Source organism: Coregonus lavaretus (genome assembly GCF_964263955.1).
Source record: "Coregonus lavaretus genome assembly, contig: HAP1_SCAFFOLD_376, whole genome shotgun sequence".
Classification (NCBI taxonomy): Eukaryota; Metazoa; Chordata; class Actinopteri; order Salmoniformes; family Salmonidae; genus Coregonus; species Coregonus lavaretus.
In genome coordinates, this window is record NW_028156104.1 from 59,158 (window position 1) to 85,309 (window position 26,152).

At 42.6% G+C, this 26,152-nt stretch overlaps 1 protein-coding gene and 1 pseudogene across 2 annotated transcripts; one reads left to right on the forward strand and one right to left on the reverse strand.

Moving 5' to 3' along the window:
- The first annotated feature begins 1,686 nt into the window (after positions 1-1,686).
- LOC311126839 (troponin T, fast skeletal muscle isoforms-like) lies at positions 1,687-22,942 on the forward strand (annotated as a pseudogene). The gene is made up of 14 exons: positions 1,687-1,864; positions 5,403-5,441; positions 5,785-5,798; positions 7,964-8,071; positions 12,717-12,737; positions 13,424-13,442; positions 13,826-13,865; positions 14,023-14,139; positions 14,609-14,686; positions 14,797-14,910; positions 15,891-16,003; positions 16,238-16,328; positions 19,678-19,718; positions 22,906-22,942. The product of its transcript is annotated as a troponin T, fast skeletal muscle isoforms-like (transcript).
- Positions 22,943-24,612: 1,670 nt separating this feature from the next.
- Positions 24,613-25,899, reverse strand: LOC311126848 (myoblast determination protein 1 homolog 1; the record flags this gene model as incomplete). Its single annotated transcript, XM_084200830.1, has 3 exons — positions 24,613-24,848; positions 25,151-25,229; positions 25,384-25,899. The coding sequence occupies 3 exons, from the start codon at positions 25,897-25,899 to the stop codon at positions 24,613-24,615; spliced, it is 831 nt and encodes a 276-aa protein (XP_084056956.1).
- Positions 25,900-26,152: the final 253 nt, after the last annotated feature.

Here is a 26,152-nt window from a genome sequence, read left to right on the forward strand (position 1 = left end):
AGGGGGGTTCCACAACCACAGAGCTATCTGTACCGAGGCAGGCAGGGGGGTTTCCACAACCACAGAGCTATCTGTACCGAGGCAGGCAGGGGGTTTCCACCACCACAGAGCTATCTGTACCGAGGCAGGCAGGGGGTTTCCACCACCACAGAGCTATCTGTACCGAGGCAGGCAGGGGGGTTTCCACAACCACAGAGCTATCTGTACCGAGGCAGGCAGGGGGTTTCCACCACCACAGAGCTATCTGTACCCAGGAAGTCAGGGGGTTTCCACAACCACCTGAGATATATTACCATGCCAAGCCCTGCAGAAAGAACCTGCTGATCTACTCTGAGTATAACCTGATCTGGGCTGCTCCTGCTCCTGCTCCTGTTCCTGCTCCTGTTCCTGCTCCTGTTCCTGCTCCTGTTCCTGCTCCTGTTCCTGTTCCTGCTCCTGTTCCTGTTCCTGTTCCTCTTCCTGTTCCTGTTCCTCTTCCCCTTCCTGCTCCTGCTCCTGTTCCTGTTCCTACTCCTGCTCCTGCTCCTGCTCCTGCTCCTGCTCCTGCTCCTGTTCCTGTTCCTCTTCCTCTTCCTCTTCCTCTTCCTTTTCCTACTCCTGCTCTGCCGCAGCTACACAACTACCCCTAGAGGCAGACATGAGTCTGCTCACAGACAGACACCACCTCTGGTCCAACCAACATGTGAGCCACCTGAACGTGGAGCCATTCCAAGTGTTGTGTAGAGAGTAGAGAGGAAGGACGGAGTTCGATATGTTAGGTCAGTGGGTGTGTCCTCTTCTCTCAGAGACCGTGACAAACCTTGTGAAATGGTGCAGCAGCATGGTGGAGTACTATGCAGGTACCTTGTCATGTAAACAGGTAAGCAAATACAAATGAATATGAAAACACATCACATAAACATGAATATGTAAACGATATGACATGAATATGTAAATTATATGACATGAATATGTATACATATGCAAATCGGGTTGCCAACATACCGGTACAAATGAATACGAAAATATATGCAAAAAAATGTAGCATGCATGTAGATACAGTATAAATATTACAACATTTCACAAGATAAGTTACACAGAAATGAATAAAGTTGTCAAAGCACACATAATTTCATCACATTTACTTGGCTAAAGAAACATCAAAATGCCTCCCAAAACATCCAATACCTGACACTATTACGTCTGAAAGAAATAAAGTACATAGAAGAGTACAGGTACGTTATATCCAATAACTGGATCAAAATACTAGAAGATGTAACATTATAACTGACTGGTTTGTAGTCTGTAAAGTACACCGACCTCTCCTCTGTCATCCCATGCCCTGGACTCAGTAACGACTGACGGACTGACGGACTGACGGACTGACTGACGGACTGACTGACTGACTGACTGAGTGTGAGCTGTATTCCTGCTGGTAGAACACACAGGGGACATTGTCCACATTCCAAGCCGCTGACGTGTAACCCTCCAAACTCCAGCAGGTTATGCTCAATAGGATCGTCATTACTTGTACACACCCTATCCCCGCTCAGATCAGTTCTGCTTCTGCTCACGACAAATATAGCACCAGGCACATCTCAGCTGCTCCTTTCCAGAACCAGAACCCCACTCCTTCTCTTATCCAACCCCCCCCCCCCCCCCCCCCAATCCTTCATTCATCTCCTTATTGAGGGGCCGGGGGTTAAGATGCCGCAGGCCCCCCTCAGCTCCCCTACCTCACACTGTCAGACCCCAGCCAATGGGCAGCTTCAGAAGATCAAATATCACTATAACACAAGGACTTATTCACTGAGAAGAGTTTTCAGAACCCTTACAGCCTGTCTCCCCATCGCCAGGGAGTCTCACTTCTTTCAACTCTTCTGAGGTAAGAAATCAAGAAAGATAGACAATGGTTGGAGGAACACAACATTTCCCCTTTTAAGAGTGATTGATTCCTGTGTTTAGAGTACATTCCTGTTGTTATAGAGGGTTTGTTGGGAAGGTAGGTGTAACTGATACAGAGAGACAGACAGAGATGGAGAAAGAGACAGTGATTTACCAGTCCAGGAAGAAGAAGTGGTCTCTCCCAATGTCACAGTAGATTTACGATAGGAGAATCTATAGCCTGCTAACCTATGGAACTGAAACGAACTGCTGGTTGTAATCTAAGCTGCTCTAGCCAGACTGCAGGGGACACCTGAGCCCGGATGTTGGACTGTGGGACACGTCTCACGATTGCAAAACATGTCAAACATCTCTAAGTTTACTCTCTAAGTTTACGTGCAGCACTGTAAACAGTCTGGAAAACTGAAATAGATAAGTTCTCGTGTTTGGAGTTTGGTTGTATGTGGTTTCTAAGACAGCAATTTTCATTAGACAACGGTAAATTGACCAAAAGGGAAAATAGATTGAATCAATGCTTTTCTAGATACAGAGAGATAAATACAATACTTGTTTTCAAGGTGTTTTATGTGTGTTTTGTGTAATTGAAAACTTTGGTGGACAATCCCTGGATGCTAAATCAAATCAAACTGTATTTGTCACTTGATTCGTGAACAACAGGTGTAGACTAACAGTGAAATGCTTTACTTACCGGCTCTACAATGTAGAGAGAAAAAAAGAGAAATAATAGAAAAGTAATAACACAAAGAATAAATACACAACGAGTAACGATAACTTGGCTATATACACGGGGTACCAGTACTGAGTCCATGTGCAGGGGTACGAGGTAATCGAGGTAGATATGTACATATATACGCAGGGATAAAGTAACAAGGCAACAGGATAGATAATAAACAGTAACAGCAACTTGTCTGATTAGTCAAAAGAGTTAGTGCCAAAAGACTCAATGCAGATAGTCCAGGTATCTATTTAACTAACGATTTAGCAGTGTGTGTGGACCATGATAATTCCTTAGTGATGTGGACACCGAGGAACTTGAAGCTCTCAACCCACTCCACTACAGCCCTGTAGATGTAGATGGGGGCGTGCTCGGCCCTGTAGTCCACGCTCAGCTCCTTTGTCTTGCTCAAGTTGAGGGAGAGGTTGTTGTCCTGGCACCACACTGCCAGGTCTCTGACCTCCTCCCTATAGGCTGTCTCATCGTCGTCGGTGATCAGGCCAACCACTGTTGTGTCGTCAGCAAACTTAATGATGGTGTTGGAGTCGTGCTTGGCCACGCAGTCGTGGGTGAACAGGGAGTACAGGAGGGGACTAAGCATGCACCCCTGAGGGGCCCCCGTGTTGAGGATCAGCGTGGCAGATGTGTTGTTACCTACCCTTACCACCTGGGGGCGGCCCGTCAGGAAGTCCAGGATCCAGTTGCAGAGGGAGGTGTTTAGTCCCAGGGTCCTTAGCTTAGTGATGAGCTTTGTTGGCACTATGGTGTTGAACGCTGAGCTGTAGTCAAATGAACAGCATTCTCACCTAGGTGTTCCTCTTGTCCAGGTGGGAGAGGGCAGTGTGGAGTGCAATAGAGATTGCGTCGTCTGTGGATCTGTTGGGGCGGTGTGCGAATTGGAGTGGGTCCAGGGTGTCTGGTATGATGATGTTGACGTGAGCCATGAAAAAGCCTTTCAAAGCATTTCATGGTTACAGATGTGAGTGTTGCAGGGGCGATAGTCATTTAGACAGGTTACCATTGCTATAGAACAGTACAGTGTATTCTATCAGTTAAAACAGCTATGGAGATACAGCTGGACTGGGTGTTCTATACACTGAGTGTTATGGGTCACTGGTTACATCCATTGTCTCATTGTCCTGTTGCCAGACCATAATCTCCTAAACTCCCCAGGCGTTGTTCTCTCCAACCAAAGGATTTACAAACTGCTCCCCTTAATTGTACCGCAGCACCGTGCCAGTATTAGCAATGACAATGGCGGCTTAGTGGTGAACAGCTGATAATACGTTGACAGTCACAATGCCTGCTGGGAGTACAGCTAAATGCTAAAGGGTAATACTGGACACCCCTGTGGTATCCCCCTTACTCTGTAACCTTCTCAGGCTTCTCACACAACCCAAGGAAATCTTCAGACGGGTGCACGTACACACGGGCACGAACACACATACACATGCACATACGTGCACGCCACACACACGCACACACTCAATTTTCTCATACGTACACACAGTATTTAAAAAAAATATATGTTCCTTATAAACAAAGGATAGATTTTCAACTAAATGTTTTTCTATTGTTTTAGTGTTTGTCTTGTGGATGTTCATCCTCATCAACCAGTCTTTTATATCACAAGTTAACCAAACCGACCACAAAGGGTCATCAGAATTGTCTTTTCTAACCTAACAAATCAGGAAGGATCCTCAGATTTCTCTTTACCATCATCACTCATTCCTTCTTTGTTGTGATGAATGACCATGATGCCCAGATATGGAGGAGAGGAGAGAGGGATTAGGGAGCTATGTAGACAGAGAAGGTCTCAGCTGAGGCTGGGTAATACGATCCTGATGGACTAAGCCTGAAAGACATCTTCAGCTGTGCTGGACCACTAGGTGTGAAAGAACCCCCTTAGGACACTTTATATATATATCAGAAGGATTAGAAACGAGAGTTCTTCCATGTATAGGCTTCAAAGATACGAAGGCGGAGGAAGAGGTATGTTTGCTAGTCGTGTGTACTAGATCATACTAAGTTGTCCTTTCAGTGCACCTTTGGAAAGTTTTGACCTACAAATAATATCAAAAGTTGTTGGAAGGGGCCTCCCGAGTGGCGCAGGGGTCTAAGGCACTGCATCGCAGCGCTTGAGGCATCACTACAACCCCGGGTTCGATCCCGGGCTGTGTCACAGCCGGCCGTGACCGGGAGACCCATGAGGCGGCGCACAATTGGCCTAGCGTCGTCCGGGTTAGGGGAGGGTTTTGCCGGGGGGGCTTTACTTGGCTCATCGCGCTCTAGCGACTCCTTGTGGCAGGCCAGGCGCCTGCAAGCTGACTTCGGTCACCAGCTGGACTGTGTTTCCTCCGACACATTGGTGAGAAGAACAAAAAAAGTTACTTCTTCCCTAAGTGCCACCGTAATGAACACTAGACTACATCACATTTCCCTTTAGGGTCCCCGTAATGAACACTAGACTACATCACATTTCCCCTTAGGGTCCCCGTAATGAACACTAGACTACATCACATTTCCCTTTAGGGCCACCGTAATGAACACTAGCCTACATCACTTTTTAAGTAGCTCACAGAGTATTTGATAACCCCATATATGTTGCATGACGTAGCATTGGCTACATGCGCCTAAATATAGTAGCCAGATTTGACCAAAGGGAATATTTTAGATATTGCATACCTTCCAGGAACACCAGATGACATGTGCAATGCACAAGCTGCTCTTGAAACAACTCTCTCTCTGTCCTACAATAACAAAATATAAACCTGTAAAAGTATCTTCCCTACCTTTCTTCCAGGTGTGGGTCCACTGTCACCATGTCTGACACTGAGGAAGTGTAAGTATTCCCATTTTATGATTCAGGATTTCATTTCCTTGTCAGGCCCATCAGCTACCGAATTATTTACAAGTGGGACTAAATAAATATATTTTGCATTTTGGTGCTATCAGTGGGACTTTGACATTTACTACCTGACCTCTAGTATCTTGTTGGTAAATACTTGTAATTGGAGTGAAACCAGGATAGGCACATGAGGTTTATTTTGCGGTAACATTTAAAATGTTTCAAATAATTGATGTCGGAATGGAGATTTCAATTACCGTAGAGAGTTGTTGGCCCTTTATAACACTAAGTGAAATGGGCCTATTGATGCTAACCGTGTGCTGTTTTTAATTTTCAGCAATCAGATCGAGGGTGAGTGTAACAATAACTATTAAAATATACTATTACATGAATGATCAGTGACGTGTGTCTCCACATTTAAAACAAGGTGGAGCTGAAGTCTTCTGTATTGCAGCATCCTTTATTCCTAGAGCTGAGTCTCCCCCAACTGGATTCATGAAGAACAGACATGTTATTTATATTCTCAACCAGTCTGTCCTCAACTCTATGTTTAGTTTATAATCATTTAATAATACCGTTGTTAAGCCTGAACTCTTCCTTACTTTTACTCTGTATATCAGTACTTTTCTTTTAACCTTCTAAAAAGGGTTAAAGTCTGTCTATTTCTGTACAGGTTTGGCTTGACTCGTTGAAAGATAATGTCTATGTTATCAAAATGTGTTCTTTTGAATGTGATGTAATGATTCGCTTTGAGTTTCAAGTACATATTTTCAGGCAATGCGGTCTGCAATACAGGCCGATTGGTCAGCATTTCATTCTGGCAAATGTATTTTACCTTTGATGTTAGACAATTGTCTCTTGCCATTGTCTTAAAATCATAAACTGGTATACTGTCCTCCTAGACTGGATACAGCCATAGATGTTGGTATACTGTCCTGTCCTCCTAGACTGGATACAGCCCTAGATGTTGGTATACTGTCCTGTCCTCCTAGACTGGATACAGCCCTAGATGTTGGTATACTGTCCTGTCCTCCTAGACTGGATACAGCCCTAGATGTTGGTATACTGTCCTGTCCTCCTAGACTGGATACATCCCTAGATTATGGTATACTGTCCTGTCCTCCTAGACTGGATACAGCCCTAGATTATGGTATACTGTCCTGTCCAGTATGTATGATCAGCGTGTATGTATGATCAGCGTGATTCTGACTTGACCTGAGACATGGCTGTAGACTCTTATAAAGGATTGGACCAATTTATGAACTAAGAAATGACTTGTGTTTTTGTTTCATCATACTTCTTTTGCGGAAACTGAAGACGAGGAAGGTAAAAAACAAAACAAAAAAACAGACAATTTGGTTTCTACGCCTTTTCCACTATTACTAATCTGTCGACTCTTACCATTAATCTGAAATGTGTTTGACAACGCCTGCTTTGCGAGTTTTTTTAATAGATTATTTGTGTGACTCAATATATTATTAGTAATTAACACGCGCTTTTACTTACCCTCAAATATCTGTAATGTGGAGCTCATAAAATCTTAATTTAGCTGGAAAGCTAGCTAGCTTTGTGTGAAATCAGACTCAATATACATCTGTTTTCACACAACAAAGCAAGCTTTTATACCTTCTAGCCATTCAGTGGTGCGCTCTGCTTCTCTGTGATAACTTAGTAAGCACATTCCAGTATCCAGCCCCACATAATGACACCCCCTACTGCCTTCCCTGTGTGGGTGAGCCTTGTGTACCAGTTGGTCACGTGGAATTGAAAACCTCTTGCTTTGTTTGTCCGGTCTGATCAACTGAATTCCCTAGATAATAAAGTCTGTCATTGTTGATCAAGCGTTTGTGCATTTTCTCACAAAATGCCTGCTTGCTTATCGTTTATCCTTATCAGGTTTGCTTTACCTGTGCTTAATCACGTTTGATTTATCAAACTGCTTGTCAAACACTTCTTAAAGGGTGACAGTTCTTACTTAGTGGCTTTTTAGGGATTTTCAACAACTCAGAGAATAAGGAAAAATGTGATTGGGCAATAAGGAATTCCAAATTCTTTGGCATATGACACGTTTTCAACCTCAGGTATCTCCGGTATGCAGAAAACCATCAATCAATCATAACCTATCATGTCACTCCTTCTCAATCTACCCATCGTTCTCCATCCTTCTCTCTTCTCTCCTCCCCCTTTCTGTTCTTCTCAGCATCACTGCTCGCTGCACCCACTCCAGCAGGACAGTACTGTCCCTCTCCTCTCTTCTCTTCTCTCCTCCCCCTTTCTGTTCTTCTCAGCATCACTGCTCGCTGCACCCACTCCAGCAGGACAGTACTGTCCCTCTCCTCTCTTCTCGCATCCCTCCTCCTTTAACTGAAGCAATCTCATTTCGTCCTATAAACTAACCGATTCTCTCTCCTCCTTCACGCGTCCATAAACAAACCTCTAACCCCTCTCTCTCTCTCCGAACCCCCCCCCCCTTCCTCCTCCTGGTTTCTCGCTGCATGCTGCGTGCTCTGCCTTAGCCCAGGAAGAGGTAGTAGAGGTAGAGGTAGCCCCAGAGGCAGCCCCAGAGGAGGAGGCAGAACCCGAGCCTGAGCCTGAGGAGGAGGAGCAGGTGGTAGAGGAGGAAGGTATGTGGCGTAGGATATTCGTTCTTCCTTCCCATGTGCAACCACACCTGTCCCCAGGTAGACGTAGATGAGACCCACTAATACAGTATATAGTCCCTCCTGATAGTAACCCCCCCCCCCACTGTCTCCACCTCGAACCCTAAAGCACTAATGTTAACTGTTGAGCTGTTGGAGGTACTTCCTCTTCATAACTGCCCGCTATGAAGAAAGCATACCTCTATCGTCTACATCAGGGGTGTCAAACATACGACCCGCGGGCCGGATCCCCTGTGAGCTGATTCAATGGGAGTGGTTTGAGAACCTGGGGGGGGGGGATACTGAACATGGCCCCCGGGGCAAAATAAGTTTGACACCCCTGGTCTACGTACTGTATATGCATAGTCTAGTATGTGTAATAGTACTGTATATCCATAGTCTAGTATGTATATTAGTACTGTATATGCATAGTCTAGTATGTATATTAGTACTGTATATCCATAGTCTAGTATGTATATAAGTACTGTATATCCATAGTCTAGTATGTATATTAGTACTGTATATGCATAGTCTAGTATGTATATTAGTACTGTATATGCATAGTCTAGTATGTATATTAGTACTGTATATCCATAGTCTAGTATGTATATAAGTACTGTATATCCATAGTCTAGTATGTATATTAGTACTGTATATCCATAGTCTAGTATGTATATTAGTACTGTATATCCATAGTCTAGTATGTATATTAGTACTGTATATCCATAGTCTAGTATGTATATTAGTACTGTATATCCATAGTCTAGTATGTATATTAGTACTGTATATCCATAGTCTAGTATGTATATTAGTACTGTATATCCATAGTCTAGTATGTATATTAGTACTGTATATCCATAGTCTAGTATGTATATTAGTACTGTATATCCATAGTCTAGTATGTATATTAGTACTGTATATCCATAGTCTAGTATGTATATTAGTACTGTATATCCATAGTCTAGTATGTATATTAGTACTGTATATCCATAGTGTAGTATGTATATTAGTACTGTATATGCATAGTCTAGTATGTATATTAGTACTGTATATCCATAGTCTAGTATGTGTATTAGTACTGTATATCCATAGTCTAGTATGTATATTAGTACTGTATATCCATAGTCTAGTATGTATATTAGTACTATATATCCATAGTCTAGTATGTGTATTAGTACTGTATATCCATAGTCTAGTATGTGTATTAGTACTGTATATGCATAGTCTAGTATGTATATTAGTACTGTATATCCATAGTCTAGTATGTATATTAGTACTATATATCCATAGTCTAGTATGTGTATTAGTACTGTATATGCATAGTCTAGTATGTATATTAGTACTGTATATCCATAGTCTAGTATGTGTATTAGTACTGTATATGCATAGTCTAGTATGTATATTAGTACTGTATATGCATAGTCTAGTATGTGTATTAGTACTGTATATCCATAGTCTAGTATGTATATTAGTACTGTATATCCATAGTCTAGTATGTATATTAGTACTGTATATCCATAGTCTAGTATGTATATTAGTACTGTATATCCATAGTGTAGTATGTATATTAGTACTGTATATGCATAGTCTAGTATGTATATTAGTACTGTATATCCATAGTGTAGTATGTATATTAGTACTATATATCCATAGTCTAGTATGTATATTAGTACTGTATATCCATAGTCTAGTATGTATATTAGTACTGTATATGCATAGTCTAGTATGTATATTAGTACTGTATATGCATAGTCTAGTATGTATATTAGTACTGTATATCCATAGTCTAGTATGTATATTAGTACTGTATATCCATAGTCTAGTATGTGTATTAGTTATAGCTACAGTACCTGTTCATGTACTTTCTCAAAGCACCCCTCTTACTTACTGAGTGGCTTTCGCTGCTTCCTCTCAAAATGCTTCTTTAATATCACTGATCATGATCCATCCCACATCCACCCCTAGGCCCTAGCCCCTCTGCACGTGGAGATCTGACCTGTACCTAGACGGTGGTAGGGGGCTAGAGGACAATGGGGAATGTGACGTTAGATGCTGCAGATGCATTGTGCTAGTAGACTAATAGATGCTATAGTCCTACATGAGTATATTCTACTAAGCTAGTAAGGGTGCTCGTAACTAAAGCTAAACCAATGACTGCTATCTTCCATAGTTAGTGTATCACCTCACTGGGAGCTGCTCTCTTCCATAGTTACTGTATCACCTCACTGGGAGCTGCTCTCTTCCATAGTTAGTGTATCACCTCACTGGGAGCTGCTCTCTTCCATAGTTACTGTATCACCTCACGGGGAGCTGCTCTCTTCCATAGTTACTGTATCACCTCACTGGGAGCTGCTCTCTTCCATAGTTACTGTATCACCTCACTGGGAGCTGCTATCTTCCATAGTTACTGTATCACCTCACTGGGAGCTGCTATCTTCCATAGTTACTGTATCACCTCACTGGGAGCTGCTCTCTTCCATAGTTACTGTATCACCTCACTGGGAGCTGCTATCTTCCATAGTTACTGTATCACCTCACTGGGAGCTGCTCTCTTCCATAGTTACTGTATCACCTCACTGGGAGCTGCTATCTTCCATAGTTACTGTATCCCCTCACTGGGAGCTGCTCTCTTCCATAGTTACTGTATCACCTCACTGGGAGCTGCTCTCTTCCATAGTTACTGTATCACCTCACCGGGAGCTGCTGTCTTCCATAGTTACTGTATCACCTCACTGGGAGCTGCTCTCTTCCATAGTTAATGTATCACCTCACTGGGAGCTGCTATCTTCCATAGTTACTGTATCACCTCACTGGGAGCTGCTCTCTTCCATAGTTACTGTATCACCTCACTGGGAGCTGCTATCTTCCATAGCTACTGTATCACCTCACTGGGAGCTGCTCTCTTCCATAGTTACTGTATCACCTCACTGGGAGCTGCTATCTTCCATAGTTACTGTATCACCTCACTGGGAGCTGCTCTCTTCCATAGTTACTGTATCCCCTCACTGGGAGCTGCTCTCTTCCATAGTTACTGTATCACCTCACTGGGAGCTGCTCTCTTCCATAGTTACTGTATCACCTCACTGGGAGCTGCTCTCTTCCATAGTTACTGTATCACCTCACTGGGAGCTGCTCTCTTCCATAGTTACTGTATCACCTCACTGGGAGCTGCTCTCTTCCATAGTTACTGTATCACCTCACTGGGAGCTGCTATCTGATTATAACTGATTATTATATTTAATCCTGCTCCAAAGTAACCTGATTATTATATTTTAATCCTGCTCCAAAGTAACCTGATTATTATATTTTAATCCTGCTCCAAAGTAACCTGATTATTATATTTTAATCCTGCTCCAAAGTAACCTGATTATTATATTTTAATCCTGCTCCAAAGTAACCTGATTATTATATTTTAATCCTGCTCCAAAGTAACCTGATTATTATCTTTCAATCCTGCTCCAAAATAACCTGATGACTTTATGTGGATTAAGGTCTTCTTTTCATCCAGCTCTGTTGCTCTTCCTAAATCATCCTCATTTCACCATGACAGAGATGATGTTCAGGAAGTAGTCCCCCACTCCATAATGCTCATTGTACTGGGCTTGTCATTACCATAATGGCGTGGATGAAGGATGACGTTTCTTCATGTAAAGGATCTTTCTTTGCCCCTTTTGAGATCTTGTATGAAAAGCTTATTTTACAAGACTATAAAGGAATGATAAAGGAATTGTGTAGAACGTTGATGACCGTTAAGAACTTTTTAGCTCTCACATTGGGGTGTTATTTAATGTTATACTGTATATCAATTATATATTATTATAATCAATATTCATATTCACCTGTTTTCTTGAACTGTACTTCTTGCCACATTTACTCTAATTTATGATGTATTGCACTGTCCATAAACACCTCAATTTGGGTGAATGAATGCTCTGCAAAGCTGTGCGTAGTAAACTGAATGTGCAGTGAATGTGCTAGCAGGCACCAGGGTTGCAAACTTCTGGAAACTTTCACAAAGTTTCCAGGTTTTTTAAAGAAATCCCATTGGAAGATTTCCGGAAGTTTCCAGAATTTTCCAACCCCAGCAGGCACCGACAGCTTATGTACAGTATATATCACTGATCCTGATATCTATTCTGCTCTCGCTTTGGACGCTTGCTGCATGCAGAGGCCTATGAAGAGGAAGGTATGTGTATTAAAGTTCTTTAAATTGTATGTGTACTTCTGATTGGACAGACTGCACTGTGTCAGTCTCCTCTCTCAGTTCAGGAGGTTTGTGGTATCTCTCAAGACTGGAGAAAGAGACGCTGTCCATGTGGCCATGTGCTCCAGCAGCAAAATACTGCCCAAATATTTTCTCCTGTTAAAATATCTTTCCCCCCCGCCATACTCCCAACAAATTAATGAAAGTCAAGGCCTGAGTAAATATCGGAACCAAGAACCAAATCTCGCGTGAATAGTCTATTCACGCGAAACTACAGCCTGAGTGGCCTATGTCAGAAGTGTCAGTAAACAGACTTGTTGTGACAGCGTGAGAAAGGGGGTGAAGGGATATGAAACGCTGCAGTGACTCCTACGTTCATGTCTGCTCTGTCTGCTTCTCTTCCTGCACGACATTCTGCCAAACCAGCGGAGGAGGGAGAACAAGATGGTAGTTTGTACTTCTCTGTTGCTTTGCTTGTGTTTTTCTACCTGTTTGAGTGTGAAGGTCAAGCCGAAAATCTAATCACAATGATGTTTCGGTACTTATTGACGATTCATTGTAATTTCTGACTTATTAATATACATTTCTACCACCAACATGACTTTTGGAATAGAATTAACATGTATCATCCAAGTACAGAATTCAGTCTTGGATTGTAGAAAGAGTCTAATGCAGTAGTTAGTTGCAATTTTCTCTCTAGGTTTTAGAAAATAATTGAACTCATAAATAGCATAGAGATTCTACACAGTAAATAGTAAGATATTGCTCTTGTCCTACTTATCCTTATAATCACTTTTATACTGTACATGTCTGTTATTATACGTTTAGACAACTTTATTTCACTAACACATACCAAATTAACATTGTGCATTTGAAAGTAAGACCTACAAACGGTTTACTTTCCTACAATAATAATAATAATGTGTTATTATTTTATAAGTTAAAAGTAGCCTGAAACTGCAGCCCAAAGACGTAACACGAAGTGTGTCCGACACGGATATGTCCCCTTGATTAACTGAGCCCCCCCATTTCGGGCTGTTGCTTGAGATCCCTTGTCACTGTCTATCTGCTGTATGTGATATCTCTAACGCTGTGATATATTCTTCCCCCTTTACGATGTTCTTACTGTACAGAGGAGAAGCCCAAGTTCAAGTGAGTATCCAACATTCATGTCAAACCAACCAGTTCAAGCTGTGTATGTGTGTCCATCAGGGTCGGGGGTCAATTCAGTCAATTCAGGAAGTAAACTGAAATTCCAATTCCAATTGTCCTAATTGAAAAGCAAGGGAAGGAGGAATTGAACGAATTGAAATTGCTTGGAATTTCAGTTTACTTGGGGAATTGGCTGAATTGAAAATGGAATTGACCCGGAAGTCCGTAACCCTGGCGTCCATGTGTTTGTAACCCTGTAGCTTGTATGCTAAATGTTTTATAGGGACATAACCAATAGTGGCAGCGCCAGAACCCAGTAAATATTGCTGTGTTGTCCTAAAGCGTTAGACACTACTTACGTGGCATCTTTTGACATTCCATAGAGTCCCTAAGGTCCCTGATGGCGAGAAGGTGGACTTTGACGTAAGTGCACTTTAAATCGTTTCTCCTTAATTCTGTTTCTTGAACTAAAACATCTTTTTTTTTTCAAGTGATCCCTGGCCAAGAAAGCAGCAGTTTAGGTATGGTACAGTGATACTAAACTGGAGATAATCTTTCTCTAACGTTGTGGTTCTAACAGGACCTCCATAAGAAGCGTCAGAACAAAGACCTGGTTGAGCTGCAGGGGCTGATCGACGTCCACTTTGAGAACAGGAAGAAGGAGGAGGAGGAGCTTATTGCCCTCAAGTCCAGAATTGTGAGCTATTATTACCTGGCATTTACTGCTGTCAATATAGGTGTAAATACCAGGGTTGGGGTCAACTCCATTTAAATTGCAGACAATTCAGGAAGTACTCTGCAATTACAATTACAATTCTCTTCAATGAGGAACATTTGGAATTTGAGTTGGAATTTGGTTTCTGGTTTCTGAATTGACTGGAATTGAAATGGAATTGACCCCAAACCTGGTAGAACCAGGTGTAATACAGGAGTAGAAACTATATTTGACTTGAGGAATGGAGCCCAAACTAATACAGTAAACCATGTTTTCTGGTGGCAGACCTCTAAACAACCTATCCCTTAGCCCAAGCAGCAAGGTTACAGTAAACCATGCCTTCTGGTGGCAGACCTGTAAACAACCTATCCCTTAGCCCAAGCAACAAGGTTACAGTAAACCATGCCTTCTGGTGGCAGACCTGTGTATGTGGTTTGTCCTCCCCTCTCAGGAGAAACGTAGGTCGGAGAGGGCCGAGATCCAGAGGGTACGCACTGAGAAGGACAAGGAACGCCAGGCCAGACGTGAGGTCTGTAGCCTATACTCCCCAAGCAAACACAGGACACTCAACATGTCATTTAGTTGTTGTTTTTTTACCAACATGGGGTTTAAACGTGGGTGTCCTGGTTGCCTGTACAGGAGGAGAGGCTGAAGAAGGAGGAGATGGATCAAAAGAGGAAGGCTGATGACGATGCTAAGAAGAAGTCAGCTCTGTCCAACATGGGCTCCAGCTATAGCAGCTCACTGCAGAAGGTAAGGTGACCGCCACACACTATGCTAAACACAGATCCAGCGCCTCTCAAAATCCACCTTGTTCCATACATACAGAGCACACTACTTTGCAAAACATGGACCTATCTGCATCACAGCCAACCTGCTCTTCTGGAAACACTTTTTAAGGTTTTTAGCGGTTGCTTTAGTCCTGGTTGGTTCCATGAAATGACACGCATCATATAACAACGTAACAGTATTTGAAAATATGACAGAAAGACATCACATGATTAAAGTTACAGATCGTGTTATTACAAGCTGTAGCTCTGAACCTCTTGCTCAACACAGATCTTGGGCGAAATCTGAAATGGCGATCTATTTCCTGTTGGCCCCCTATTTCCCATTGCCTGACGACTCATCCTGAATTGAATTCCGTTGTTCTATCGATCGCTCCATACATCTGTCTGAACCTGCCATCCTAGAAGTCGTTTGTGCTGACGTCAAAATTACGTGATTCATGATTCGTGTAGGCCGGCTCTGGCCCAACCCATCGGTTTCCGGGACCAATCAGAACGGTCAGAACGTGTTCGCTTTCTCAAAGAGTCGGGGAGGAAAGCCAATCCAGACTCATCATGGAGAAGAAACATTAGTGGGCGTGGAGTTGGGCCTGAGTGATGTGAATGGGTAGCCAGGCTATCTTTCCTATGTAGTAGTGGGGGCGGCGTTGGGCCTGAGTGATGTAGATGGGTAGCCAGGCTATCTTTCCTATGTAGTAGTGGGGGTGGAGTTGGGCCTGAGTGATGTGGATGGGTAACCAGGCTATCTTTCTGGATGGGTAGCCAGGCTATCTTTTTGGATGGGTAGCCAGGCTATCTTTCTGGATGGGTAGCCAGGCTCTTTCTGGATGGGTAGCCAGGCTATCTTTTGTATGTAGAACACTACTGATACAGTACAACTTTCACATTTCATATAATGACTATTTGTGTCTCTGAACCTGTTGCTGTTGCTCTGTCACCCCCCAGGCTGACACTAAGAGAGGAGGTAAGAAGCAGACTGAGAGAGAGAAGAAGAAGAAGATCCTGGCGGAGAGACGCAAGCCTCTCAACATCGACCATCTGAACGAGGACAAGCTGAAGTAAGATATCCGTTTCGGTGGGAGTGTGGATATATTTGTTTCTGTGTTAGTAAGGAGGGGGGCGTGAACCTGAACAGTTTGGCATAGATGTAGAGCAGCCAGGAGGTTCCTTGGAGACATCACTCGACTATGAGAATACTTTATTTGCCGATTGTCATTTTCATATCACAGAAATGTGCCGTTTTTAACCAAACCTCCTTAATGTTTTGCTCTTCACCATTTGCCCCTTTGCAGGGAGAAGGCTAAGGATCTGTGGGAATGGATGCACCAACTGGAGTCTGAAAAGTATGAACACATTGAGAAACTCAAGAGGCAGAAGTATGAGGTGAGGGCTTGCATTTTTACATTTACATCCGATGCGCTTCTTCCACAGAGATACTATGCGAAATTACCATTGTTATACATTAGGGTTGGAGTCAATTCACTTTTCAATCAAGTCCAACAACAACATGTTTTAGATTTTTTTCCCCCCACAGAATTTAAAGGGGCAATCTGTAGTAGCTACATAGACTACAATACCAAAAGTATGTGGACACCTGCTCGTCCAACATCTCATTCCAAAATCATGGGCATTAATATGGAGTTGGTCCCCCCTTTGCTGCTATAACAGCCTCCTCTCTTCTGGGAAGGCTTTCCACTAGATGTTGGAACATTGCTGCGGGGACTTGCTTCCATTCAGCCAAAAGATAATTAGTGAGGTCGGACACTGATGTTGGGCGATTAGGCCTGGCTCGCAGTCGGCGTTCCAATTCATCCCAAAGGTGTTCGATGGGGTTGATGTCAGGGCTCTGTGCGGGCCAGTCAAGTTCTTCCACACCGATCTCGACAAACCATTTCTGAATGGCCCTATTACAACCTACACTGTATGTGTTGTACTGTATGTGTTGTGATAATTGCGTTGTTTGCTATTAGTTCATGTGCCTTGCGACCCTGATATATAGGCCTAAAGGCCGAGACAATAAGAAGACAGTGGCAGAATAAATTCAACCACACCTTTGTTTCATCACAAAACCAGATAGCAACCTCTGTCCTGCAGAAGTCCACGACGCATATTGCATGTACAGTAACAGACAGTTACATGACCTACCGCATGGTCAAGCAAGGTAATGTTTCCGACATTTTCGGACCTCTAAACTATTGATTTTGAACCACAGAGAGTTACCGCAAGTTGCAAAGAAAACGGGAGCTGCCTCCACTATTCAAGCACCATTTCAACTTCAACATTTCGAATTGAAGGAAAATTATGAAACACAGAGAGATGAAAGATAAATTAGTTTATGTTTCATTTGTTTGTTTGTTTTTTAATTTGGGGGAAGCCTAGCTTCCCTTGGCGTCCATGAATACACGCCACTGCATGGAATGTAGGTCTACGTTGAACACCACACATTGGCTGCTACTGTAGGTTAAATGATAGAACAGCTAGTTCCATGTTAAAATGTTATGGAACCTACTTTCTCTATTGTTTTTGATGGTAGGCCACTCTGGTAGGCCTACATTATGATCAAATAGCCACAGTAGCCTACTTGACCACTGTTAAAATTGTAACTTAAAGCGGGTACAGCCTCAGTGCTCACAGTAAACGCGCCCTGGAAGTTGCACAGGTTTGCGCTCAGCAGACCTGAAATTTGCTCAGTGCCGGAACATTGGGCAGGAGAATGCTGGGTTATTGTTATAATAATTATAATAATTATAATCTAAATGGATCGGGGTCAATTCAATTTTGAATTTAGTCAATTCATGAAGTAAATATAAATTAAAGTAGCAATCAGCATTTGAAACAATAACAATAATACGCCATTTAGCAGACGCTTTTATCCAAAGCGACTTACAGTCATGTGCGCATACATTTTTACGTATGGGTGGTCCCGGGGATCGAACCCACTACCCTGGCGTTACAAGCGCCATGCTCTACCAATGGAGCTACAGAGGAGCACTCACCAAAGCATATTCCCGCCCCTTTTTGTGTAAAAATCTGTGCTATTGTGCTCTTAGTTATTTTGATCGACCACTGATTTATAATCAGAGGGTAAACGTTTCCTCTCATTCTGTAAAGAAGTACCTGACGGTTGAAAACCATGTTTCAGGCAAAAAACTAGTTATTACTAAGACGATCAGGCTAATTTAGGGTCAGTTTCCCGGACACATGTAACTGGAGATTCTCAACATATCTTGCTTTTTAGACTAGGACTAGGCTTAATCTGTGTCTGGTAAACCGGCCCTTAAAGTTACATCAGTGGTAGGTAGATTCACCAGATAGAGAGACAAAGGGGTTTAACCCCTTCTGCTCTGATGTCCTCCAGGTCAACACTATGTATGAGAGGGGAGGAGCTAAGTCGATTGGGTAGTAAATAAAGACATGCTCCAAGGACAGGCCCTGGGTCAGTCGCAGCCACAGAGCCGCAGCCAGGGCTTAAAGAGCGCAGGGTCTAAAGACAGGTCCTGGGTCTGCAACAGACAGGTCCTGGGTCTGCAGGCTCTGGATGCTTTAGAAGGACAGTGGAAAACAAAACCCCAACGGGGGGCAGCAGTGTCTGCCCTCAGGTGAAAGGGGACAGGTCAAAGGTTAATAGTCAGAGGGTGAGGTGAAAATGAATGAGTTGGTGTCTCCAAAATGGCACCTTACTCCCTTCAAATGTACAGTGCACCGCTTTTAGCAAGAGCCAAAAGGCCAAATGTGGTGCCCTATATACGACTAGGGTGTCATTTCAGATTGGGACCTGAAGTCAATGAAACAGGTGCTGCTTAGAAATTGTAGTACCCCTCTGCTTCAGATCAGGGTGGCTTGCTGCTGCCTGAAGATAAGTGGGTGTTGCTGTGTCAGTCTGAGGGTCTCTTCCAGTCGGTCCTCTCTTCGTCCCACAGAGAGTAAGAGCTTCCTGCTGAGGCTGTGTGGAGATGCAGCCTCGCCACTGACCTCCTCCACTGCCTTTCTTGTGTTCTCTGTTGTCCCGTTTGCCTTGTACTGTCCCGTTTGCCTTGTGTTGTCCCGTTTGCCTTGTACTGTCCCGTTTGCCTTGTACTGTCCCGTTTGCCTTGTACTGTCCCGTTTGCCTTGTACTGTCCCGTTTGCCTTGTACTCCCATTGAGCTGGAGCACCAAGAGGCAGAACACACAACGCTGACAACCTGTATGGACAGAAAGAGATCAGGAACAATACAAAAAGAAAGCTACAAGTTTGGCTGTCACTACATTTTTTAAAAGCTACTTTGCCCCTTAGGGCCCCTGTATTCAACGTATGACTTCATATTTAATGCACAGGAGGTTGGTGGCACCTTAATTGGGGAGGACGGGCTCGTGGTAACTGCTGGAGTGAAATGGTTTCCATGGTTTCCATGTGTTTGATGCCATTCCATTCGCTCCGTTCCGGCCATTATTATTTTGAGTCGTCCTCCCCTCAGAAGCCTCCTGTGGTTTAATGACATCAGATCAACTACAACACCTGTGAAGACATTGACTGAGCCGATCCAGTCACTAGTATTCATTAGTGCTGTAGTGGGTACACGTGTGTTAGAGTGCTCTTGGTTGCCCACCTCAGCCCAACAGGTCGTTGCAACAGGACTGCTGCTGTCTCTTTAAAGGTGTCACTAATGATCCAGAGGTCAGGGGTCAAATGTAACGGCCCCCCCTGGTAACTGCTTCTGATTGGTTTAAACACGCTCGTGTGTTGTTTTCAGGTCATCTCTCTCAGAAATCGTATTGATGAGCTGCAGAAACAGTAAGTACTGCCTTCCACTCCCTCAGCATTCCTTCCTCTCCCAGTCATTGGTGGTCGCGTCCCAAAACGGCACCCCATTCCCTATATAGTGCACTACTTTTGACAAGGGCCCATAGGGTTCTGGTCAAAAGTAGTGCACTACATAGGGAATAGGGTGCCGATAGGGAATAGGGCGCCGTTTGGGACAAAACTACTCCTCAGAGACAGACAGCATGATAATCTGATCTGATGCATTTCCTATATAACGAATAATGAAATGCATTGTCATAACATCTTAATTCTGGTCTGAGTTAGAAGAGAGCTTGACAAATAGTTGTGTTGGTCAACACATAAGGCTCACGTCTGCAACACTAAGGCATGGCTGTTCCACTAAGAAGCACACAAAATGTCCTTAGAACAGGGTTTACAAGGCGGACATTTTGTTTTTGCAAAAAGGTAGGCCATTGCAAAACACTGAAGTGACGTTGCTTACAATACTAGCCAATAATGAGTGACTTACCTCGACCATACCAGAGGAGAGGTATTTAACAACGTTTCCCTATGGCGGTTCCATCACATTATCATCATCATGTGTTGCAACAGAGAGAAGTACTGTAAGGTCCACATCAGAATCATAGTTCTATACAGTATGGCTCTGGTCCACATGCTTTGCGTTGTTGTTGTCTGTGTACTGTAAGGGCTGCTTCAGAGGCAAAGGAAGTGAGGCTCAACAGTATAATATGTCAATAGGAAGTGAGTCTCAACAGATTACATGTCAATAGGAAGTGAGGCTCAACAGTATAATATGTCAATAGGAAGTGAGGCTCAACAGTATAATATGTCAATAGGAAGTGAGGCTCAACAGTATAATATGTCAATAGGAAGTGAGGCTCAACAGATAATATGTCAATAGGAAGTGAGGATCAACAGTATAATATGTCAATAGGAAGTGAGGCTCAACAGTATAATATGTCAATAGGAAGTGAGGATCAACAGTATAATATGTCAATAGGAAGTGAGGCTCAACAGCATTATATGTCAATAGGAAGTGAGGCTCAACAGATAATATGTCAATAGGAAGTGAGGCTCAACAGATAATATGTCAATAGGAAGTGAGGCTCAACAGCATTATATGGCAATAGGAAGTGAGGCTCAACAGATAATATGTCAATAGGAAGTGAGGCTCAACAGCATTATATGTCAATAGGAAGTGAGGCTCAACAGATAATATGTCAATAGGAAGTGAGGCTCAACAGCATTATATGGCAATAGGAAGTGAGGCTCAACAGCATTATATGTCAATAGGAAGTGAGGCTCAACAGATAATATGTCAATAGGAAGTGAGGCTCAACAGATAATATGTCAATAGGAAGTGAGGCTCAACAGATAATATGTCAATAGGAAGTGAGGCTCAACAGCATTATATGTCAATAGGAAGTGAGGCTCAACAGATAATATGTCAATAGGAAGTGAGGCTCAACAGATAATATGTCAATATGAAGTGAGGCTCAACAGCATTATATGTCAATAGGAAGTGAGGCTCAACAGTTTAATATGTCAATAGGAAGTGAGGCTCAACAGTATAATATGTCAATAGGAAGTGACGCTCAACAGATAATATGTCAATAGGAAGTGAGGCTCAACAGATAATATGTCAATAGGAAGTGAGACTCAACAGATAATATGTCAATAGGAAGTGAGGCTCAACAGATAATATGTCAATAGGAAGTGAGGCTCAACAGATAATATGTCAATAGGAAGTGAGGCTCAACAGTATAATATGTCAATAGGAAGTGAGGATCAACAGGATAATATGTCAATAGGAAGTGAGGCTCAACAGATAATATGTCAATAGGAAGTGAGGCTCAACAGTATAATATGTCAATAGGAAGTGAGGATCAACAGGATAATATGTCAATAGGAAGTGAGGATCAACAGTATAATATGTCAATAGGAAGTGAGGCTCAACAGATAATATGTCAATAGGAAGTGAGGCTCAACAGTATAATATGTCAATAGGAAGTGAGGATCAACAGGATAATATGTCAATAGGAAGTGAGACTCAACAGGATAATATGTCAATAGGAAGTGAGGCTCAACAGGATAATATGTCAATAGGAAGTGAGGCTCAACAGATAATATGTCAATAGGAAGTGAGGCTCAACAGGATAATATGTCAATAGGAAGTGAGGCTCAACAGGATAATATGTCAATAGGAAGTGAGGCTCAACAGTATAATATGTCAATAGGAAGTGAGGATCAACAGGATAATATGTCAATAGGAAGTGAGGATCAACAGGATAATATGTCAATAGGAAGTACTTTCACCACATCATACCCAGCTACTGGAAGTACAAGTGAAGCCTTGACAGTTTCACCACTTGCTCTTTTATTGGCCCAAGTATTCTTCAAGATGAATCAAAAGAGAACTAATTGCACTTAACATTGGCCTACTAAACATTGTAGCCCACATTAATTTATTGCCTCAATTTCTTTGCCGTCTGTCTGTCTGTCTGTCTGTCTGAGTCTGTGTGGATGAGTCATTTGTGGAGAACTTTCATTCTTCAAGGATGACAAATAGGCTACTTACAGTATTACTGTATATTAATCTCTCTCTGACCTCGTTTGTCTCAATGGGATACATTAAATAGCTATAGTTTGCCATCTGATATAACTCAGAGGTAAGTATGGCATGGCTTGACATTGTAATGCAGCATGGTCAGGCAACTAAATCTAAATGTGTGACTAAAACTAAATTTAACATTGGTCAAAATGACATCCAGTGTGTTTTACGATGTGTTTTACGATAGCATACTGAACATGACATCCAGTGTGTTTTACAAAAGCATACTGAACATGCCACTCTAGCTAGGATAGTTTAAAGGTAGTCCAACATTTTGATCAAATAATCAAATCAAATATAACTTATTTTTCCTTGTATGATAGGCTTATTTTCAATATGATTTACTCTCACAGTAGTAATAATGTGACCTCAGAATTAATGTTGGCCCATTGTCTATCTGGATGTTCTAATTTACACGTGGTATGTTCGCCTAAACATGGAAATAAATAATAAATACTAACAATGGTTCACCAAGGGGACTATGGCATTGGGTGCTGTTTAAAGCCAATGCTTGACACTAGAGGGCATTACCTACATAACAGAACAGGACCCCTGACGTGTGTTTGCACTGTTGGCGCATTGCAGCAGCAAGAAGGGAGCCGCAGCCCGCCGCAGAAAGTAAACTGCCCGCCGGAGAGGCCTCAGCACCGGCGTGCGTCCGCCATGCTGCCCGCATCTTGTACCGGCAGGGACAACTGACTCTGCCTCTGCCCGCCACAGCCATCCAGAACCCTGGTAGACCCAACGGCATGGAACCGACAAGCTGCACTGGATGTCCTACTGTCTGCTTTCGTATTATGTGAATGATGTTGTCATAGTCGCATTCTTCTCATGTCCTGTCCTCTCACACCGGACTGCTGTTAGGTTCTCATCGTGATCTTTTTTTTTTTTTGTAAATAAAAAAAGTGTGACGCTTCATGTGTGTCTGTTGCTGTTGTGTGTTAACTGTTCGCAGCACAATAAAATACATCTTATTTACTTTAGCTTGGCGCGTTATAGTTTGGCTGGGCCTACTCTTGTGAAGTGAAGTAGCCTACCTCAGGTGGGTTTACAAGTCTTCCATGATTTCTATATTTTATTTTGAAATAATATATATTTTTCTATAATTCCAGATATCCTAAATCTATATGTTGCCTATTGATCGTTTCTCTATGAGAATTTGTAAGCGTAAACCTAGATGGCTATTTGTAAAAGCGTAAACCTAGATGTAATTACCCCTGACATGGTAAAAATACTAATGGCTTTTTTAAGTAGGCTTATTCGATAGACCTATCAGCGAAACATGTCAAAGACGAAATAAATGTTAGTAACAACCCTGCAATAATTCATCATGCATTCGATAAAAACGAATTTTACATTTAAATAATTTATCAGAAGCTCTTATCCAGAGCGACTTTTTCTCCTTGTCTCTTTGCAATGTCGGAGTTTGAACCAGCGATCTTTCAGTTACTGGTCCAACACTCTTAACAGCCGGGCTACCTGCTGCTGATCAATGCGTTATTTTCTTCTTGAACAATATGGATAATATAACTGATAATGTGATGTTCAAATACTGTTATTTCGGTATCAAAAGGATGTCGCCTATGATTATGAAGTTAAATCAATGATTTTAGAAATAGTAAGCCTAATATATTACATGCACAGTGGGATGTAATTTCGTAAAATAGTTCATGCAAATCAATGATAGAAAATGCAATCTATATATAAATATGTATTTATTCAAATGTGATTCACTCCGTTCTTGATATTATAAATATAAAGTTAAACGTCTGACACGTCAATCCAAGAGCAACATTAAATATGATTACATACACTTTCTGTGTGTGGTTCGTTTTTTTTTTTTTTTTTTTTTTTTTTTGCAAAGCAGCTCTTATTTACACATATACAAAATGGTCCTCATCTTCCGGATTCATTTATCTCAGGCGTTTCCGCCTTGCCAACTGGAAATGATCATATTACACATAATCCCTCAATGAAATTATATTGATCACAAATAGAATGGTATCCCGTTTATATGAATTCAGACTTGTACTATCTTAGAATAGCATAGGCCTACTACAGTATAAATACATTCACACACACACATTCACACACACACACACACATTATCCAATGTAGACCAAGGGTTCTTTAAGAAATTGGACACTGTCTTTCAAAGCCGGCATGGGAACTTCTTTGGTGTGTAGCCTTGTAACGACCTTTGGCAAGTCTTTGGCATTTTCTCTCCTCATAAGGAATAAAGTTGTGTTTTGAGCAATGTACAATTACTGTATACAGTCCACCGACCCGACTTCACAACACCCGGTAGACGGTGTTTGGGTCACGCAAGGCGGGGACGCAGTTGATCGGGGACGGGATGGGAGCTCCGGTCTCACTCGCTATGGAACCATCCCCGGGAGAACAGGGGCTGCTACCCTCGGAACCGTCCTGAACAGCGGGACAGGCAGAGGTATCCGTGGTGATGCGCTCCACGATGCTTGACAGGCAGTCCAAACTGGAAATAACAGAGTTTTTCTTGTTTCTGGAATCTGGAAATAAAATATGAGAATTAATATGAGGTTTTTATTACAAGCGTCGGGTTTTACTATTAGTTTGAACATTATGACAATAAAATCTAATCGAATTAAGTCATATAAAGTGACCACATCATAGCAAAACGAAAATGTAGTTTATTAATAATGTAATGGTTTTATTTACTTGGCCAAATATACTCCAAATTTACCGTGTAGTTGTTTTCCATTTTAGACTCCGGAATAATGACAAATTGTTCATCCTAATCAGTAGCTGTCAAGCTGTTTATGAGTGTTGATTACTTGGAAATAACACTTACCATTTGGTATTTCGTTGAAGTAGGTGCTATCATACTTGTTTCTCCGTCTTGGTGGACAAGGTGGGCCATTAAAATCCATCTAAAAGAGAGCAATGACACCGATAAGTAAACTGAAAACAGTTAAGTGTCAACCAAAACATTACATTCAAACGCATATTTTGATCAAAATATTAATGAGTAATTAATTACTCGTGCGTAATTCTTGCGTAATTCTTGACAGTTCAGTTTCTTACCATTCCGTCTGAGCAGTTGGAGCGGGGACTGGATGCATCCGAGTCCCCGCTATAGTGATCCATCACCGGGTAATAGTTGTCCTCCTGTCCGGCCCCACGAAGCAGGCCTTGGAGAGATTCAATATAGCTGATGGCATTCCGCAGGATATCCACTTTGGGCAGCCTCTGGTTGGGGTTAGTGGACGTACATCTCTTCAGTGTCTCGAAGGCGTCGTTCACCTTACTCAGTCGCCTTCTTTCCCGCATGGTAGCCGCTTTCCTGCGATCAGCATTGGTGGTCTTCCTCTTACAGGCTTTGCAGGCCCACAGGAGGCACCTGCCGGCCTGGTGGTGCCCGCTCGGTGCCCGGATGTGCTCGTCCTCTTTGTGATGGTGTTCGTCAGGCTTGAGGAGACCCAGATGAACGAGCCTCGGGTCCAGGTCCTCAAAGAACTGCATGTCGCTGGTGTTGAAGCAAGGGTCGTCGTAGAAGTCATCTGGAGAGCTGATAGGGAAAGGGATATCCGGCAACTCCATGGTAACTCTTCTGTTCTGTTCTGTTCTGCCAAAATCACTAGAGATTAGACGGAGATCACGGAAGCTGTCTTCTATTTACTAATATTTGTAGTGCGCACTTTTTTTATCCAAGCACTCCGCACAAGCGTGTTCCACGGTAATGCGCAGCGGGTAATGTAAAGGGCGTTTCAGCAGCTGAAGTCTGAGGTTGCCCTTGGCGGCTTGTTGATAACCACGGCTCTGGCTTGTATATAAGGAGACCTGATGCTCCAGT